The sequence below is a fragment of the Caenorhabditis remanei genome, chromosome II (assembly GCF_010183535.1).
Source record: "Caenorhabditis remanei strain PX506 chromosome II, whole genome shotgun sequence".
Lineage (NCBI taxonomy): Eukaryota > Metazoa > Nematoda > Chromadorea > Rhabditida > Rhabditidae > Caenorhabditis > Caenorhabditis remanei.
In genome coordinates this window covers 3,722,085-3,741,577 of record NC_071329.1, presented here as the reverse complement: position 1 = coordinate 3,741,577, position 19,493 = coordinate 3,722,085, and the positions used below count along the sequence as shown (strand labels likewise).

General features: G+C 37.9%; 3 protein-coding genes across 3 annotated transcripts; 2 read left to right on the top strand and 1 right to left on the bottom strand.

Annotated features, from left to right (window-relative positions):
• Window positions 1–299: 299 nt before the first annotated feature.
• On the bottom strand, window positions 300–4,622 carry GCK72_004350 (uncharacterized protein; the record flags this gene model as incomplete). Its single annotated transcript, XM_003091642.2, has 5 exons — window positions 300–439; window positions 1,965–2,408; window positions 4,116–4,242; window positions 4,297–4,425; window positions 4,476–4,622. 5 exons carry the CDS (start codon window positions 4,620–4,622, stop codon window positions 300–302), a joined length of 987 nt encoding a protein of 328 aa, XP_003091690.2.
• Window positions 4,623–4,901: 279 nt separating this feature from the next.
• GCK72_004349 (uncharacterized protein) lies at window positions 4,902–8,461 on the top strand (the record flags this gene model as incomplete). The annotated part of the gene is made up of 6 exons (XM_003091640.2): window positions 4,902–4,971; window positions 5,661–5,764; window positions 5,826–6,059; window positions 6,748–6,876; window positions 6,924–7,148; window positions 8,357–8,461. The coding sequence occupies 6 exons, from the start codon at window positions 4,902–4,904 to the stop codon at window positions 8,459–8,461; spliced, it is 867 nt and encodes a 288-aa protein (XP_003091688.2).
• Window positions 8,462–12,853: 4,392 nt separating this feature from the next.
• Window positions 12,854–15,628, top strand: GCK72_004348 (uncharacterized protein; the record flags this gene model as incomplete). The annotated part of the gene is made up of 5 exons (XM_053724623.1): window positions 12,854–12,918; window positions 13,651–13,705; window positions 14,547–14,615; window positions 14,667–14,755; window positions 15,394–15,628. The coding sequence occupies 5 exons, from the start codon at window positions 12,854–12,856 to the stop codon at window positions 15,626–15,628; spliced, it is 513 nt and encodes a 170-aa protein (XP_053588817.1).
• Between the last annotated feature and the right edge of the window lie 3,865 nt (window positions 15,629–19,493).

Here is a 19,493-nt window from a genome sequence, read left to right as displayed (position 1 = left end):
ATTGAAAGTTCAAAATATTGATAATTAAAAAAAATTAAACTTTTTTTCTCAAAATATACAAAAAATTGACTAAATCACAGGGGTATCATAGACCAGAATTCGAAAAATATATAAGTAAATCACATCGATCGCTGAGCAATAAATAAGTAGAGAAAACATGAAAAAACAAGAGAAAACTACACGGAAATTGCTAAAAAATGTTGAAAATTGCAGAAAATCCATTAAAATTAGTGAAAAAAATGGGGAAAAATGGGGAAAACATGGAAATATTCGGCTAGAAACGGCATTAAAATTAATGATCACCGCGTCTGATGAATTGGTATATTATAGACTTGAGTGGATGTGGTTGGCAGTGGAACACGATGAACGAGATCAGCGTCCGACATTCCAGAAGATAGGAGACGAGAACGTTGGCCACGTGGATCTGACAGCCGGGAGTCTGGAGAGAAATAGAGATTTTTTTCATTTTTACAGGTTTTTAGATTTTCGAATATCGAATCTCAGAATTTTCAAAAAATCAGGTGTTTCAATCTGAAGAGTGTCCAGATATCTGGACTTCCAGCTCTCACTAGGGAATGGTCAGGACCATACTTGCAAAATATCGGCCCGGCCCAGCTCGGCCCGTCGGCCCGGAGTCAAAAAATGAGCACAATTTTTTCACAAAATTTTTCGAAATTTTTTGAAATTTTCATCAAAAATAGTCAAAAATCCTATGTACACTTGAGTTTCATCGATATGTAAAAACATAGTCGGGAATTCGACTTTTTTGCAAAAAAATCAAAAAAAAATTTCAAAAAAATTCAAATTTTTTTACTGTGACCCGGCCCGTTGCAAGTACGGTCAGGACTTACTTTGGAGTTCAGAGCAACGAGATTTTTTGTTTGTAAGATTTCTAGAATCTAGATCTCGAAATTGTGAGAATTGATTCTTTTCTGGATTCCCAGATCACTAATTTTTGTATCAGGCAAAAGTGCGCGATTTACGCCCGTAAATCTACACAAGGATCGAGATACTGTCGAAAAAATAAAGTTTCGACAAAGATTTTCAAAAAAAAATCGCGCGCTGAAACGCGCAAGCGCATAAACTTGTGGGCGGGGCTTAAACTGCAAGCTTAAGTAAGCGGCGCGGTTCTAATTCCAGTTGTTTTTTCCAAATTAAGAACCGCGCCGCTTGCAGTTTAAGCTCCTCCCACAACTTTATGCGCTTGCGCGTTTCAGCGCGCGATTTTTTTTTTGAAAATCCTTGTCGAAACTTTATTTTTTCGACAGTACTGTAACAGCGGATTGGCCTGCCGATTTACACTCGTATTTCTACCCGCGATTTGAGCCAATTTCAATGTCGATTTACGGCGTAAACCCACATATAGTCCAGATTACTGTAGCAGTTATTTTTACTGTCGATGGCCGAAACGGGCCGGCGCGTAACTTGCTTCAAACTCAATGTTATGAGCTCAAAAATATACCAAAATGTAGATCTCGGCGAGTTCTATGTTCGTGACCTACTACGGGGCGGATGGCTATTTGTTAATGTGCCGCTGTCCGGGCTAGAATGGCTATTTTGGCCATTTTCGCGTTTTTTGGCACTTTTTCCCGGCCCGCGGCACAATAACAAATATCCATACGGCCCGTAGTGGGTCACGGAGATATAACTCGTCGAGATCTACATTTTGGTATATTTTTCAGCTCATAATAATATTGAGTTTGAAGCGAATTACGAGCCGGCCCGTTTCGCCCATCGACAGTAAAAATGACTGCTACAGTAATCTGAACTATATGTGGGTTTACGCCGTAAATCGACACTCAAAACCGACTCAAATCGCGGGAAGAATTACGAGCGTAAATCGACAGGTCAATCCGCTGTTACAGTATCCCGATCCTTGTGTAGATTTACGGGCGTAAATCGCCATTAAAAGTGTCTGCTACAGTAATCTAGGCTATTTTATGTGAATCTTCAAAACCACCCACATCTAACAAGATTTCGTGTCTGCCCTCCTCCTTGAATATAACTCGCTGCATAGAACAGTGCAGTCAACAGGACCAACGTTCCAAAAGTGATCATAATCCCAAAAAGATCTCTATTTCTGTCTTGTTTCTCTGCACACTTCCACACATCATCCCACAAATGTATCGTATCATTCATCGTCGTCTCCACGTCGACACAGAAGTCAACGTCGGGCGTCGTATAGATCTTCCAGTAGTATCCGTAGAGCTCGTCGAACGGTGTCTTACACAGATTACAGATTTTTGAGGCATTACTCAGATTATGATCGATGATTTCAGCATCTACTGAGGTATAGTTGACGATACAATTTCTCCATTCGTAGAGATAATTCTGGAAGACGAGAGTTCTCTCGATGAAAAGAGGCGTCGTCTTGTTCTCCGCGAATTTCCAGTCGAATGTTATGCATGCTGAAATATGGAAAATAAGGCGGTTTTTTGGGTGGGAGAAGGTGAAAAATTGCAGAAAAAAGGGGGTTTTGAGCTGAAATTCCAAGATTTTTTGAGAGTTGTTCTCTGAAAAATGCTGAAAAACACGAATTTTGCTATAAATTATCTCGAAAACTAGTCAAAAACCGCGATTTTCTATCTAAAAATGCTAAAAAGCACGTTTGTTCCGGCAATTTTAAGTGTATATCTGGAAAAAACCGCTTCTAATTTGAAAACTGACCTTTTTAATGTGAAAAAAAACACAAAAATCTTCACTTTTCGACCCAAAAATGACGAAAAATCTTAACATTTCGGCTCAAAACACAATTTTTGATGAGCATTTGACGGCGGTAAAGCGGAAAATCATGTCTTGAGCAGAAATTTGGATGTCTTTCGCGATTTTTGTGTCGAAAGATAAAGATTTTTTCACATTACAAGTGTCAATTTTGAAATGAGAGGCGGTTTTTTCGAAGGTTCACTCAAAATAATCGGGAAAATGGAGAATAGAGAGGTTTTGGGGCGGAAAATTGTGGAAAATTGTGAAAAATGGGGGTTTTGAGCAGAATATTCAAGATTTTTTGAGTTTCAAAAAGAAAATTCCAGTTTAATTCAGTTTTTCACTGAAAAATGCTGAAAATTACGATAAATTACCTCGAAACCCAGTCAAAAACCGCGATGTTCTATCTAAAAATGCTAAAAATCACATTTTTTCGGCAATTTTATGTGTATATCTGGAAAAAAACCGCTTCTCATTTGAAAACTGACCTTTTTAATGTGAAAAAAACACTAAAATCCTCGCTTTTTGACTCAAAAATCGCGAAAATAAAGAATAGAGCGGTTTTTGGGTGGGAAAATTGTAAAAAATTGTGGTTTTTAAGCAGAAATTTCGACATTTATTCGGGTTTCACAAAGAAAATTCATATTTTTCATTGAAATTTCTGAAAATTTTGGAAATTTCGGGGTGTTTTGAGCATAAATTCGCAATTTTTGGCGTCGAAAAGTGAGGATTTTAGTGTTTTTTTCACATTAGAATGTTATGCACGTTGAAAATGGAAAATAGAGCAGTTTTAGGGTTGAAAATTGCTGAAATCGAGGTTTTTAAGCAGAAATTTCGAGATTTTTCGGGTTTTCAATGAGAAAATTCCAAATAAATCGAGTTTTTCACAGAAAAATTCTGAAAAACACGATTTTTGCTATGAATTACCACGTTTTTCCGGCTCTTTTGAGTGGATCTTCATAAAAAGCAGCTTCTTATTCGAAAACTGGCACTTCTAATGTGAAAAAACGCTAAAATTCTCTTTTTTCCACCCAAAATTGCAAAAAATCTGTGTGTTTTCGGTTAAGAAGCGGTATTTTTTCGAAGATCTACTTAAAATAGCCAACAAACGCTGTTTTCAGCATAAATTTCGAGGTTTCTAGCACTTTTTAGGTTGAAAATCGCGGTTTTTAAGTCTGAAATTGTTAAAATATAGAATTTTTGTTCAGAAAATTGGTTTTTTAAAAAGAAAATAGAAAAAAAAACCTATTCTAGATGGTGTCATTGAAAAATTCGCTAAAAACCTATTCTAACAGCATTTTTCGTCGTTTGAGCGTCTTTTTGACAACTTTTCTGTTCAAAAAATGGCGAAAAACGTCAATTTTTTACTTTTTTCAGCTAAAAATCTAGATTTTTGCCATCAAAAAACTCACAATCACACCTAGATTTCTCCCAAATTTTAGAAGTTAATGCAGTGGAGATATCACTGCTATAAGACAACAAATAGTTATCGTAGATCACTTGTGTACACGTTCGATTGTCCAGTGAGTACACATTATTCTGGAAATTTTTAAATTTTTTTCGATTTTTAGGCTATAAATTGATGGTTTTTACCAAATTCTTAGTCTCATACTCGTATTGCTTGAAATTTATATAATTTTGAAAGCAATTTGTGCAAACTTTCGGTGGAATCGACCAGTTTGTGGCGCATGCCACCATATCCGACTGAACCATTGCGAATTTCTGTAAATTTTTGATTTTTTCGGCAAAAAATAGGTTGAAAAACCGCCTACTTCAACATATTTTTGACAAGGACCATCCAAATCCCATGGATCATCTGTAATCGGTGCAGAGTCCCGAGTGAAATTTTGTTTTTCTCTGGAGAGCACCGAAAAGATGAGTATACTGGAGAGGAGTATCCTTGAAAGTGAGTTCAGCATCTGAAATTCATTATTTTCATAGCAAAAATCAGAAAATAAGATGAAAAATGAACGAAAATGAGTCATTTTTAAATTAATTTAATTAAAAATCAAAAAATCAGCGCCGTAAATCGACACAAACCCTGCTAAACAACACGCGCTGCGGAATTTCGGAGCATCGTACCGCAAAGTAAAAAGTCACGTCCATTAACATTCCTCTTGTTTCCACCGGTTCTCGTTGGATTTTTGTCGATTTTTTTGTGAAAACCGGCTGAAAATAATTAATTGATCGATTTTCAGATGTTGGCACGTTCGGCTCTCCTGGCGCACTCGGCGGAGCTTGCCGCCAACGCCCTCCGCGCCGCCTCAGGTAAAAATTGAATTTTTCGCCGGTTCGATGGATTCCAGACGAAATTTTTGTGAAAAATAGGTTTAAAATGAAGAAAAGAACGTTATAAACCTGTGAAATCGCGAAATTTTTCAAATTTTCACAGGAAATCTGGATTTTTCACTAAAAACTTGGATTTTTCAGTTTTTCGGTAAACTCGGGCGGTTTTCTTGGATTTCCATGGTTTTTATATTAATTTAAGGTATGAAAACGTCTAAAAATGCATATTTCACATCCAGAAACCTCTGAAATCCCAAATGTTCGATTTTGCACGTAGCACGTTGAATTTTTTCAGTTTTCGTTAATTTCCACTGAATTTTTCTAGAAACTGATAGTGAAAGTAATGCAATTAACAAAAAATAGCGTTAAAATCATAACAATCGCCAATTTTTATCCAGAAACCCGAGTTTTGAACCAAAAAGTCTAAAAACTCAGTTTTCCTCTACGAAATCCAGGATTCTTCTTAGTTTTTTCTTGTTTCTAGACCAATATCAGCTCAAAATCATTCTGAAACTCTCAAATTCACGTTTTTCTCACTAAAAAACATCGAAAAATCCAATTTTTCAATTCCGCACGTAAGCCTTGAGTGTTCTTTGAGTTCACTTCACAAACAACACAGATAGGTCACATGGACACTTGGACAAACGACACACAGACAGATTAATTTCCAGGCGCCGCCGCCGCTGCTCCCCAAAAAAAGACTGGAAACCGCATCAAGACTTTCGAAATTTACCGCTTCAACCCGGAGGCTCCAGGAGCTAAGCCGACCATTCAGGTAGGCTGAAAATCTCTGAAAATTTCAGAAAATTTCAGAAAAATGACTGAAAATCCTTCAGAAATTCGACGTCGATCTCGATCAATGCGGAACGATGATTCTCGACGCTCTGATCAAGATCAAGAACGAGGTCGACCCGACGTTGACATTCAGAAGAAGTTGTCGTGAAGGAATCTGCGGATCGTGCGCCATGAATATTGGCGGACAGAACACGCTCGCATGCATCTGCAAAATCGACGCGGACACATCGAAGAGCACCAAGATCTACCCGCTTCCACACATGTTTGTGGTTAAGGTGCGGATCAGCTGAAATTTCCTTTTAAAACACTTTTTTCTCGTTGGAAACCGCTTTAAATTGCATGATTTTGGCCTGTTTTTTGGGTGGAAAAGGCTGAAAATGGAAGTTTTTGAGCTTAAATACTGAACAAACCGCTGGAAAAACCAGTTTTTGACTGAAAAATAGCTCAAAATCATTTGATTTTAGCTGAAATTCAGCAAAACTTATAAGAAATTCGTTCAGAGTCTTTATACTGAGACAGCTCTAATATAAGAGCACCTACTGATGCATTTTCACATTTTTTAGGCAAAACCCTGGAATTCTCGGAATAATTGGAAAAAATTATCAAAAAAACAGTTTTCAAAAATGGCAACTTTAGCATATTTAGGCAAAAAAAAGGTCTAAAAATTCAATTTCAGGATGTTTTTCAGAATTTTTTTCCAAAAATGACACATTTTGACTTTTCTCAAGTATTCTCTATGTAAAATGGACTTGACTTATCAATTCGGCCAGTTTATGATATTAAACGTTAAAAATCAGAGTTTAAGCTCATTTTTAGCATCAATTTTCAGTTTCCTGAAGCCGTGTGAATTCGTTCCAGCGAAATTCTCACTTTTTGAGTGATTTTGAGTCGAAATAATCCGAATTCTACAGATTTTTAACCAAATTCTACCGATTTTCCTCTCAAAAACCCCCAGTTTTGCAGGACTTGGTTCCCGACATGAATCTGTTCTACGCTCAATACGCATCGATTCAACCATGGATTCAAAAGAAGACTCCATTGACACTCGGAGAGAAACAAATGCATCAAAGTGTTGCCGAACGTGATCGTTTGGTACGGTTTTTGTTCTGAAAATTTCCCCAAAAATCTCAATTTTCCAGGACGGTCTCTACGAGTGCATTCTGTGCGCGTGCTGCTCCACCTCGTGCCCATCCTACTGGTGGAATGCCGACAAATATCTCGGACCGGCCGTCTTGATGCAAGCCTACAGATGGATCATCGACTCTCGTGATGACTACGCCACTGAACGTCTTCATCGTATGCACGACTCGTTCTCTGCGTTCAAGTGTCACACTATTATGAATTGCACCAAGACTTGTCCAAAAGTAAGTTCTCGCGTAAATCGACACTTAAATTGACTCAAATCGCGGGTAGATTTACGAGCGTAAATCGACACTGAAATTGGCTAAAATCGCGGGGTAGATTTACGAGCGTAAATCGACAGGTCAATCCGCTGTTACAGTGTCCGAGAGCGCGGGGTGTTTTACACCGTAAATCGACAGTAAAAATGACTGCTACAGTAACCTGCAATATGTGTAGATGTACGCCGTAAATTGACACCAAAATCGGCTCAAATCGCGGGTAGATTTACGAGCGTAAATCGACACTGAAATTGGCTCAAATCGCGGGGTAGATTTACGAGCGTAAATCGACAGGTCAATCCGCTGTTACAGTGTCCGAGAGCGCGGGGTGTTTTACACCGTAAATCGACAGTAAAAATGACTGCTACAGTAACCTGCAATATGTGTAGATGTACGCCGTAAATTGACACCAAAATCGGCTCAAATCGCGGGTAGATTTACGAGCGTAAATCGACACTGAAATTGGCTCAAATCGCGGGGTAGATTTACGAGCGTAAATCGACACTGAAATTGGCTCAAATCGCGGGGTAGATTTACGAGCGTAAATCGATAGGCCAATCCGATGTTACAGTGTCCGAGAGTACGGGGGGTTTTACGCCGTAAATCGACAGTAAAAATTACTGGTACAGTAATCTGGGCTATGTGAAGATTTACGAGCGTAAATATACTATGAAGTCAGCTTAGATCGCGGGGTAGATTCACGAGCCTAAATCGACAGGCCCAATCACTGTTACAGTGTCCGAGAGTACGGGGGGTTTTACGCCGTAAATCGACAGTAAAAATTACTGGTACAGTAATCTGGACTATGTGTAGATTTACGAGCGTAAATCGACACTCAAAACCGGCTCAGATCGCGGGGTAGATTTACGAGCGTAAATCGTCAGGCCAATCCCCTGTTACAGTATCCGAGAGGGGTTTTACGCCGTAAATCGACAGTAAAAATGACTGCTACAGTTATCTGGACAATGTGTAGATTTACGCCGTAAATCGAGTTTCACTCTATCTTCGGCCTATGTGGATTTACGGGTGTGAATCGGCATCCAAGTCCGATCGTACTGTATCTGAGGTTCCGTAAATCCACACATAATTTACTTCTACAGTAATCCAGATCACATGTAGATTTATGCCGTAAATCGACTGAAATTTCTTCTCAATAACTCAATTTATTTCAGCACTTGAACCCAGCCAAAGCGATCGGAGAGATCAAATCGCTTCTCACCGGAATGAAGACAAAGCCAGAGCCAGTACCATCGTCGTTCGAAGTGAAAGACCTCTGAAATTCCTTCTGTTTATTTCTCTCTCCCCGTCCGTATTCTTTTCTTTTGCCCCTAGATTCGATGTAATATTTTAGCTCTGGTTCGATACTTTTTATACACCCCGCCGCCGTCCGATTTTTATGAAACCATGAGCCATCTTCTGTAATTGCACAATAAATCGAAAAAGTAGCAGAGAAACTGGCCCGTCAATTAGTTTTATTGTATAAAAACCTTTCATTTTAGAAATTTGGTGTTTCAGATTGTGGCGGAGCGATCGATGACTAAAAATTTTGGTACAATCAGATTCAGTTTGTTCTGAGCTTCAAAATGAGTATAATCACGGTTAGGTTTGAAGCAAGTTGGGTCCTGGCGCGAAAACTACAGTACCCCCACACTGGGTTACTGTAGTTTTCGCGTCGAGACCCAACTTGTTTCAAATATAGTCATGATTATAGTTTTCTGAAAGCTCTCGATGAGCTGAATTTAATGGTACAAATTTCTTGCGGTTTAGGTTGAATCTGACGGAGTTACATGATCAGAACATGTTCAAATCCTTGTAAATTTTTTAGATTTAACCAGAATCCAATGAAACTTGTACCACTGAACTCAGCTCAACTGGAGCTTTCAGAAAAGTATAATCTTGGCTAGCTTTAAAGTGATGCAGGTCTCGACGCGAAAACTACAGTACCCCACAGTGGGTTACTGTAGTTTTCGCGTCGAGACCCAACTTGCTTCAAATATAATCATGATTATACTTTTCTGAAAGCTCTCGACGAGTAGATATCGAATATGATAATGACAATGACAAAAATTGTATCCCAGCGGAATTATGTAGTCAGATTACTTTGCTGCACGCACTAGAAGAACATCAAAGCAGCTGAGTAGAGAAGAAAGGAAAGACGTCACATGAATTTCGTCGTCTGTCTCTGCGTCTCTTCCCTCGCCACACTATTTCAACTGCGGGGTGTCTCATCGCCTGGGACACCCTCTGCTCGATGTACTCTCGTCCTCTGAGAGAGAAAAGAAACGAGACACAGACATTCACTCTCTGCCTCTTTTTCTACATTTGGTAGTATTGGTTGGTTATTTCCCCATTTCTCTCTTTTACCTGATGTCATATGTTTCAAGTTTTAAGTATTGATAGATTTTTTTTTGGGGGGAGAATATGGAAAATCTGAGAAATCGGGGGAACAGATGTTTAGAATTGAGGAAAAGTAGTGAAAATTTGGTTTTTAACGGAATTTTAGCGATTTTTAGAGGCGGTTTTTGACTGAAAATGACTTAAAAATGATTAATTAAGGTTATATAATCCAAAAATAGCATTTAAAAAAGATTTTTAGCAGGATTTTCGAGATTTTTCGACTAAAATGTTTTTTTTTAATTTTTGGCTGAAAATTAAGTATTTTGAGGTGAAATCGGGTTAATACTGAAGTCGGAACCTGAAAATTGCGAAAAAAAATGGTTTTATTAACTACGTGAAATCCGGAATTTTCTAGATTTTTTGACTTTCCATAGAAGCCGGAATTAGTAAAGAACAACTCGGAATTTTTTAGCTTACAATTGATTTTTTCTGTTAAAAAACCGATTATTTCTACGTTATTCTGCCTAAAAATTACATTTATTAACAGAAAATGTAAAATAAAGTCAGCTAGATTGAATTTTGTGTCTGCATCTTGTGAAAAACTCAAATTTTCTGTTTTGCTGTGAAAATTGAAAATTCGTATTTTTAGAAAATATTATGCTTCTATGCAAAAACCTCTCGAAATTTGGATTGAATAAACAACTGAAATGACACTTTTCCAGTCAGAAATATATGATTTTCTGGAAATTTCGATGTCTTAAAACAAAAACAAATTTATTTATTTTAGTTCTCATACATAAAAACAACTTCCCTGAATATTCTCCATGATGTTTGAAAAAATCAGCTGTTTCATTCTTCATGGCATCATTGAAACTGACAATTTCCCAACATTCAAGAAGAAAATTGCATATTTTCCATGATTTTTTGGTTTTTCGAAGGTTTATAAATGTTTTCCCACTATTATTTTCTGAAAATGCTTAAACTTTGAAGGTGTATCCTGCTCACAGTGTATCCTGCTCGCTTTGAGATTCTGCCTAACTTTGAGATCCCGTCACGGTACCCCCTTGTACTCTAGAATTTCCAACGTTCAGTATGTTATAAAACAAGTCTAGAGCTTCATTTTTGTAGTTGGTCACTTTTTTGTGCGGGTTCTCCCTTAAGAGTTACATGTGTTTAAAGTTTTGCAAATTTTTCAAAAAAAAATGTTATTTTGAAAAATCTGAAAATCATCGAACTTCCAGCTGCAACTATGCCAGAAACAGTCACTATGCTATAATTTTTACACCAATACAATTTCCAAGACTAGATCTCCATTTTTATGGTTAACAACTTTTTTGCACATACCCTCCCTGGAGAGATTCAGCGTCTAGCATGCACTAACCTCAAGAGGCCCGTTGCTAGGAGGCTCCCTCCTCTTCTCGGCACTCTATCTCTCTAGGGACCGCCCGTACCAAAAAGTTGTCAACTACAAAAATAGAAATCTAGGCTTGCTCTACAACATATCAAAAATTTATAATTGTGGGGTGATATCTGAAAGCGTAGCACTCTGTTGAAGTTGTTGATTTTTCGATTTTTTTCATAAAGTTGCAAAAATCAAACTTCTCCCTAACTTTCTAGGATCTAGAGACAAAATGTTTGAACTTTTTGGAACGTTTAAGTGAATTTGTGCATTTGTTTCTTGATGCCCATTTTTTACTGCTATGACCTCTCTCTTCCTACTATAGACACCTGTCATCCCAGGTGTCTCCCAGCTGCTTCAGTCTCGACCAGATTACCTCCTTCTGGGGGTCATATCTCTTCAGGAAGGGCCCGTTCAAAAAAGTGGTCAACTACACAAATAGAGATCTAGACTTGTTTTATTACATATCCGAAATTTAAAAAGTTCGGACAGAATGGAACGCCAGGAGGCAGGGCGCAAGTGACCCTTCCTGTCACCACATGTGTCACCCAGCCATAACCACAGTCTCGACAATTCCACCTCCCAAAGTCCAGATTTTTTTGAGGTTTCTTGTTTTTTTTTTCCAATTTCATCCAATTTCCGTTCTTTTCCCTCCAAACCACAAACACACCGGTCCCCCCCTCTCCATCCCTCCCAGTAGTCCAATATTTGCTGAGCGCTTCCGTACAGGTGCAGTGCAGTCGATATGTAGTCATCACAATGCCATTATCGATTTATTTTTCTCTTATTTTTGGATGGTTTTCCTTATTTTTGGCTGGTTTTCTAGAAAACAAAAACTAAAATGAGTGTGTCGTTGAATAATTCATTCTCAGACGCGCCTTATTTGGTGAGGCGCCTTGATGAGTCATGTCACTTTGGAGAGGAAACAATGTTCTGTTATGTTTTAATTAGAACATTTTGTTTTAGTATTCTAGACTAATAATTTAATAAGGTTATGCAATTTTCTGGGCCCCCACACACCTCGGTGCCGAATTGGTAGTTTTCCTGTAAAAATCGAGGTATAAATTTTTGAACTTGTGCCCTGCCGTGCCCTTTAGCCCCAGGTGTTTGGATTTTGGATATGCTGTAGAACAAGTCTAGATCTTCATTTTTGTAGTTGACCACTTTTTGGTACGAGCGGTCCCTGGAGAGTTACAGGTGTTTGAAGTTTTGTAAATTTCCGCTAAAATTTTTTTTTAATCTGAAAATTTCCTAATTTCCAGCTACTGTAACTCAGTCAGAAACAGTTATTAAGCTATATTTTTTATATCAATACAATTGCCAAGACTAGATCTCCATTTTTGTAGTTGACCACTTTTTTGCACGGGCGGTCACTAGGAAAATAGAGCGCCGAGAAGAGGGGGAGCCTGGCCCTCCCATATGCGTCGCCTGGGAGACACTTGATAGGTGTCTACAGTAGGAAGGGAGAGGTCATACTAGTAAAAAGTAAATATTTAGAGACAGGTATATAAATTCTCCAAAATTTTTCAAAAAGTTTGAAGGTTTTGACTCTAGATCGTAGAAAGTTAGAAAGAGTTCAATTTTTGCAGCTTTTTGAAAAACTTGAAAAACTGCTAAATTTAACAGTGTGCTACGCTTTCAGATATCAACCCACATGTACAAATTTTTGATATGTTATAGAACAAGTCTAAATCTCCATTTTTGTAGTTGACCACTTTTTGGTACGGGCGGTCCCTAGAGAGATGTGGCACCGAGAAGAGAAAGGAGCTTTGTAATTTTACATAATCCAAAAGCTGGGACTTTTTCAAATTTTCATTCAAATGTTTGTTTTTTACTTGATCTACCACCCTCAATTCTTCGTTCATTTCTCTATTTCTCTCTCACTCTCTAATTCTTCTTCTTCTTCCAGTTCGATTTCCCGTCTAAAACGATAATGGGAAACTGCCTGCCGTCATTGTTCGGGTTCGTCAGACAACACGATGAGACGCCACTCCGACGGTAATTCACTTTGTCACTTCTTGTGGGAGAATAAGTAGATCAAAAGTTGGTTAATTGACAGTTTAGTTGATATGATGACAAGATTCATAGAATCATTGATACTAGGGGGACGAAAATGACATAAAACTGAAAATTGTTCCCAAAATAGTGAGGTATCACTGGAAAGCTGAAATTATGAGGATACTGAATCTGTTTTTAAAATTGATCTACGATAAAAATTAAACGAGATACAGGGTTTTTTATCGGGGCGGGGTTGATCAGATTTTAGCTTTTTGAAAGTCTTGACAAAAAGTGTCTCAGTTTCTTATCACATTCGTAATCTACTCGTCGAGAGCTTCCAGAAAAACATAATCATGACAATATTTGAAGCAAGTTGGGTCTCACCACGAAAACTACAATACTCACTTCGGGTTACTGTAGCTCGCGTGTCAGGACCCAACTTGCTTCAAACCTAACCGTGATTGTACTCATTTTGAAGCTCAGAATGAGCCGAATCTGACTAAACCAATGGTTTTAGTCATCGAGCACTCCCCAACAATCTGAAACAAAAACGCCTTGTTTTAAGCAATTTAGTGTTCCGAGAATCCGATTAGTAGAGTACTCTTGGATTCATCAACCAACAACACCGTAAGAAATAGAAAGAAAACTGAAAATATATAGGCAATTATAATTGGTTAATTAGTTAATTAACGGCATCTTAATATAAAATTACTGAAAATTTATTTGTTCCAGGAGCCGATCCTCGGATGGGATGAGCTTCACGAATCCCAACATGATGCAGCAGAGTGTGAGTTTTTTTTTTGAAAGTTGGAAAAGCGTACATAAAATAATTGGATTAGCATGAAAATGTTACAAATTTCGGTATTTTTTCGAGATTTTCGAGTGCAGGAACACATTTTACACTTGAAAATTGAACTAATGTTAAAAATTTCACCACATTCGCATTTTTCTTGCCAAAAAGCCAAATTTTTGAATATGATTCCGAATTGGAAGAACTTTTGAAAAATCATCAAAAAGGCTCATATTTTTCATAAAAATGTTGAAAAAAAGTGGTTCATTTTTGAAGCTGTGCCTTTGCAGATACAGTACCGCTCAAAAGTATATTAAGTTTTGGTTTTTTCAGTTGAAAAGGTCCGACTTTGAGAGGGTGTCATGGTAATACTTATTGTACCATGAAGTAGATTTTTAATGGATCATATAGATCAAAAGTAGAGCTCCATTTTTGTAGTTGGCAACTATTTTGTACGGACACTCCCCAGAGAGTTATGGTCATTTTAATGGGACCGCTCAAAAATCGCTCTATTTTGCACTGAAATGGGTCTATTTGAGGGTGAAACTACTTCGACGATATCTAATTTGCTAGGGAGTGCTCGTACAAAAAAGTTGTCAACTACAAAAATGTAGATCTACTTTTGATCTATCAGATCCATTAAAGATCTACTTGATGGTACAATAAGTATTACCATGACACACTCTCAAAGTTGGACAGTTTCAACTGAAAACGGTCAAAGTTGCTAGAAATTGGGTTGGTTGTATGTAAAAGTTATACCGCATTCACTCTGAACCAGAAACCTGATGTCAATATCAAAAATTTTCAAAAAATTTCAAAACACTTTCGATTTTTGCAGAGTTCGTACGTGAATCAACTCTACCAACACAACGTAATTAGACAGAGGCAAGCTGAGGAGCGGGGAAAAGTTAGTAATTTTCATTTTTCATCATAAAACACACAGTTAATTGTTCTCCAGGAAATTGATGAGGCGAAGAAGAATCGGATTCGTGGACTTCTTGACCAGATTCCAGCTGATGTGTTCCGTGGGGATATGACGAGTAATGAGTGAGTCATTGACTTGTTATTTTCTATTCCCAGGAGTGGAAAAAGCAGCGAAAACAAGAAAAAGAACACAAGTTGTTGAAAAAAACACAAGTTGTTGAAAAACACACAAGTTGTTGAAGCAGAAGCAGAAGTTGTTGAAAAAGAAACACAACTTGTTGAGACAAAAACACAAGTTGTCGAAACAAAAACACAACTTGTTGAAAAAAGACACAAGTTGTTGAAACAAACACAACTAGTTGAAAAAAAAACACAACTTGTTGAAACAGAAAACACAACTTGTTGAAACAGAAAACACAAGTTGTTGAAAAACACAAATTGTTGAAAAGCACACGCACACATACACACAAATTGCTAGAAGTACATCAATTCTCCAAAACACAAGTTGTTGAACCAAAAACACAAGCTGTGGTAAAAAACACAAGTTGTTGAAAATACACAAGTTGTTGAGTGAAACACAAGTTGTTAAAAACACGATTTTTCACCATAAAACACAAGTTGTTGAAAATAAAAACACAGGTTGTTGAAAAACACAAATTGTTGAAAAACACACGCACACATACACACAAATTGCTAGAAGTACATAAATTCTCTAAAACACAAGTTGTTGAACCAAAAACACAACCCAATTCTTCTTCCAGATGCGCGATCTGCATGATCGACTTCGAGCCGGGCGAGCGTATCCGATTCCTTCCGTGCATGCACTCGTTCCATCAGGAGTGTGTCGACGAATGGCTCATGAAGTCGTTCACGTGTCCCTCATGCCTGGAACCAGTCGACTCGACAATCCTCTCCTCTCTGACCGCCCATAATATGCAATCATTGCAACAAATCTCCTCGACCTCCCCCACCACCTCTACTACTACCAAACAATAGTCTGGTATGTAAGTGCGCTCTTTTGACAATGGAGCGCACTTGCTATCCCCAGACGACTACTACTTAACTTCTACCCGCCAAGTGCATTCCCATTTTCTTGCCCCCCGTAGTAGAAGTTCATACTGTACATATATTCGTACAATGTGTGTATATAGCTTGCAAACGCGCTCCAATGAACTTGTTCGCTAGAGCGCAGTTTATACTCATCATGCTGTTTTTTTAGTCCCCCAACCAACGTGTCCTTCCTTCCCCTGTAGCTTTTTCTGCTCTGTTTCTGCTTTTTCACCACACCGCCCGTTTTTTTTTCAATTTTTAAAAATTTCTTAAAGACTTTTGTTCCCTTTAAAGACTCGGTTCTTGTCTCTGTATCTCATTGTAACCATTTACATCTATATTATACGTTCCAAATATGCCAATTGGGGTCTCCAAACTGCTTGGAACCCGCCCCCTTTTTTTGACTTATTTCACTTCAATCTCTCAAACTTTTTCTCTCTGTTTCTTCTCCTCCTGCTGTATGTTTTAATTGCTTTTTCTCTTTCTGATTGACACCACTTAATTGAGATTATATTTTTTAAGTTTTTTGAAATGAATGAATAAAGTGCCAAAATTGTTATACATCTTGATGGTTTGTGATAACTTTCACAAGGTTGTAACGAGAAAACGTAAAATGAAAAATTGTGAATTTTAGTAGATAATAAATGTCCTGGGCTTCATTTGAGATGTTAACAACTTTGTTGTGGAAATATTTTTTGAGGTGTCAGGCGACAGTTCTTGCGGGAAAAATCGGAAAATCGCTTAGTTTTTACTAAATTAATTCATTTAGTAAGGTAATGAGGATAGGCTCCCTCCTCTTCTCGGCACTCTACCTCCACGGGGATCAACTGTACAAAAAAGTGGTCAACTACAAAAATAGAGATCTAGACTTGTTCTACAACATATCAAAAATTTGTTATTTTGGGGTAATATTTGCAAACGTAGCACACTGTTAAATTTGACAGTTTTTCAAGTTTTCATAAAGATGCAAAAATTGAACTCTTTCTAACTTTCCACGAGAGAACCTTTGATTTTTTGGAATAATTTTGGAGAATTTGTCTGCCTGTATCGTAATATTCACTTTTCACTCTTATTCTGTTGACCTAAAAAGCTGTTCCTGACAAGATTTAGGTCGAAGCTCAGCCAAATCAAAATGGCTTGTCCAGAGTTTATAGTTTTGTCCAGAGAACTTACATAACTTGGTGTTTCAATTTTGTGTTCTGAACAGTTTAATTGTTTTAAATATTCCACATTAATACGGTCTTATAATCTTAGTTGTAGACATTGAAGGCATAAAATAATTTTTTAGAAATTTTGAAAACTGGTTTTCCCTTTCAGATAGTGTTTCATAATACCACACAGTGCGGCTCTCAAATTTTGCTGATTTATCAATTCTCTATGGAAATCTTTAACAAAAAATATGAAGACAAACAAAAGTGGAGATGTAGGTTTTTTCATAACATGCTTCTGTCTCAAAAATAGTCAATCGTCAGAAAAGCTCTTAAATTTTGAAGTTGTGCAAACCCGCTCTAATTGTAAGCTCAAAAATGACACTTTTATGAAAGCCTTATTTGGCTGAAAATCTGAAGTCCTCAGAATTTTAAACATAGTTTCTGTAAAGTTGAAATAAGGCAAAATACAACTTCCCAAATTTGTTCAATTCAAATTTCCTTGATGTTCACATTTTCAGACCCCTCATACCTTTTTATTTTCTTAAAACAGTTCCCCCCATCTTTTCCATTCTTTCGTGTTCTTTACTCCTTATAATACCATCATCTGAAACAACTGTCTGTCCCCTCTCTGTCTCTTCTTGTTCAATTCCCACCAGGAAGAAAAACATAATTAGTTCGATAATATGATACCTGGTCAACCTGAAATAAAGAAGGAGGAGGTGAAAATTAATTACGAGAAAAGAAATCAGAAAAAAACATAAGACCGGAACTTACGGGAGGTTTTTTATGCTTTACAAGGAACGGAAAGGGTGCGGTTCGTGTAGTTTGTGCAGGTGAGTGTTCTATCGGTTACTGTACTTTTTCTAGTAAACCGGCACTCTCTAATTATCAGCAGAGTTGAGCGGAATGCGGTTTTTGAAATGGCGGAAGGCGGAAGGCGGAAAGCGGAATGAACATGTTTTGGGCGGAAAGCGGAAGGCGGAAGCGAAAATTTTTTGGCGGAAGGCGGAAGACGGATGGCGGAATGGAAAAAAATGCCAAAAGGCGGAAGGCGGAATACAATGTCGCTTTCAAAAATACGATTTTGTCCTTATTTTGTAGTAAAAAACGCTAAAATGGTTAAATTTGTGTTAAATTTTTTTTTTTTGGTAAACACTGATAGCAGAGTTCCGCGGAAGTGATTTTTTCTAAAACGGAAGTCGGAAGTCGGAAGTCGGAAGTAAACTTCCGAAAACGGAAGTCGGAAGTCGGAAGTCGGAAGTAAACTTCCGAAAACGGAAGTCGGAAGTCGGAAGTCGGAAGTCGGAAGTAAAATTTTCAAAACGGAAGTCGGAAGTGAAAAACATCCCGGAAGTCGGAAGTCGGAAGTCAGAATTCCGCGCAACTCTGACTGATAGCTTTGCTGCAAAAAACCTCAAAAATATCAGTAAATTGGAATAGGTGATCAAATTTTTCAAGCTGAGGGAAAAATCTTTAAACAGCGGAAGGCGGAAGGCGGAAAGCGGAAATAGGAAACTTTTTGGCGGAAAGCGGAAAGCGGAAGGCGGAATAAAACATTTTTCGGCGGAAAGAGAAAAGTGGCGGAAAGCGGAAGGCGGAAGGCGGAAGGCGGAATTCCGCTCAACTCTGATTATCAGCCATTTCTGAAAATTGAAAAGGAACACTGAATTGATACGGTATTTAGATTATTTCCAACGGTTACGTGAAAAAGGCTGAAATAAAAAATAATCAATTCCAAAGACCTATTTGCTCGGCACAGCTCTTACACCTGTGCTCCACCAAAATTCGTCTGAAAACCGTCTCTTTTTCTCTGTGTCTCTAAACTTCGCACACAATTTTCTTTGGTTTCGGTAGAGCGCGGTTGTAAGACGTATGCCGTGATAATACCTCACCACACCACTAAATTCACAAATGACTCTATCCGTTTATCATCTTTTGATACCAAGTCAAACGGATCGGATAGCGAAATGATTCGCTGAACTGGGTGGGCACTGATAGTAAACAAAACGAATAGGGTAGATAGGTTCAGGTCAAGGGCGTCATAAGTCAGATCAGACAGTTTGAAGGGTTCTGAAAATTGAAGCAAGTTGTTATTAGCAGCCCATCCCTTCTTACAACTGCGCTCCACCTCAAACGAGAGAGTATCGGCGAGAGACGCAGAGTTTTGTTGTGGCGCGAAACATATTTTCTACATTTTTGATCTATTTTTCATAATTTTCTCTCGGAAATTGGCAAATTTTTAATTAAAACTTGTGAAAATAGATCAAAAATGGTGAAAATCTGTTTCGCGCCAGAAAATACTCTGCGTCTCTCGCCGATACTCTCTCGTTTGCGGTGGGGCGCAGTTGTAACTTAAATGCTCGGCTAATATGCTACTGTAATTATATTTCAATATTATTATGGAAAATCTCGACTTGAAAATGTTTCCCGTGCACAGTACTGTGCAAAAAATACAAACTTTGGTCGTTTTCAGCTGAAATTGACCAAGAGAGTTATGGTCATTTTAAGACGACAGCTCAAAAATCGCACTGAAATGGGACGATTTGAGGGAAAAATTAGTTGGACGATATGTAACTCTCTAGGGAGTGTCCGTACAAAAAAGTTGTCAACTACAAAAATAAAGACGTACCTTTGTTCTATAGGAACCATTAAAAACTTAC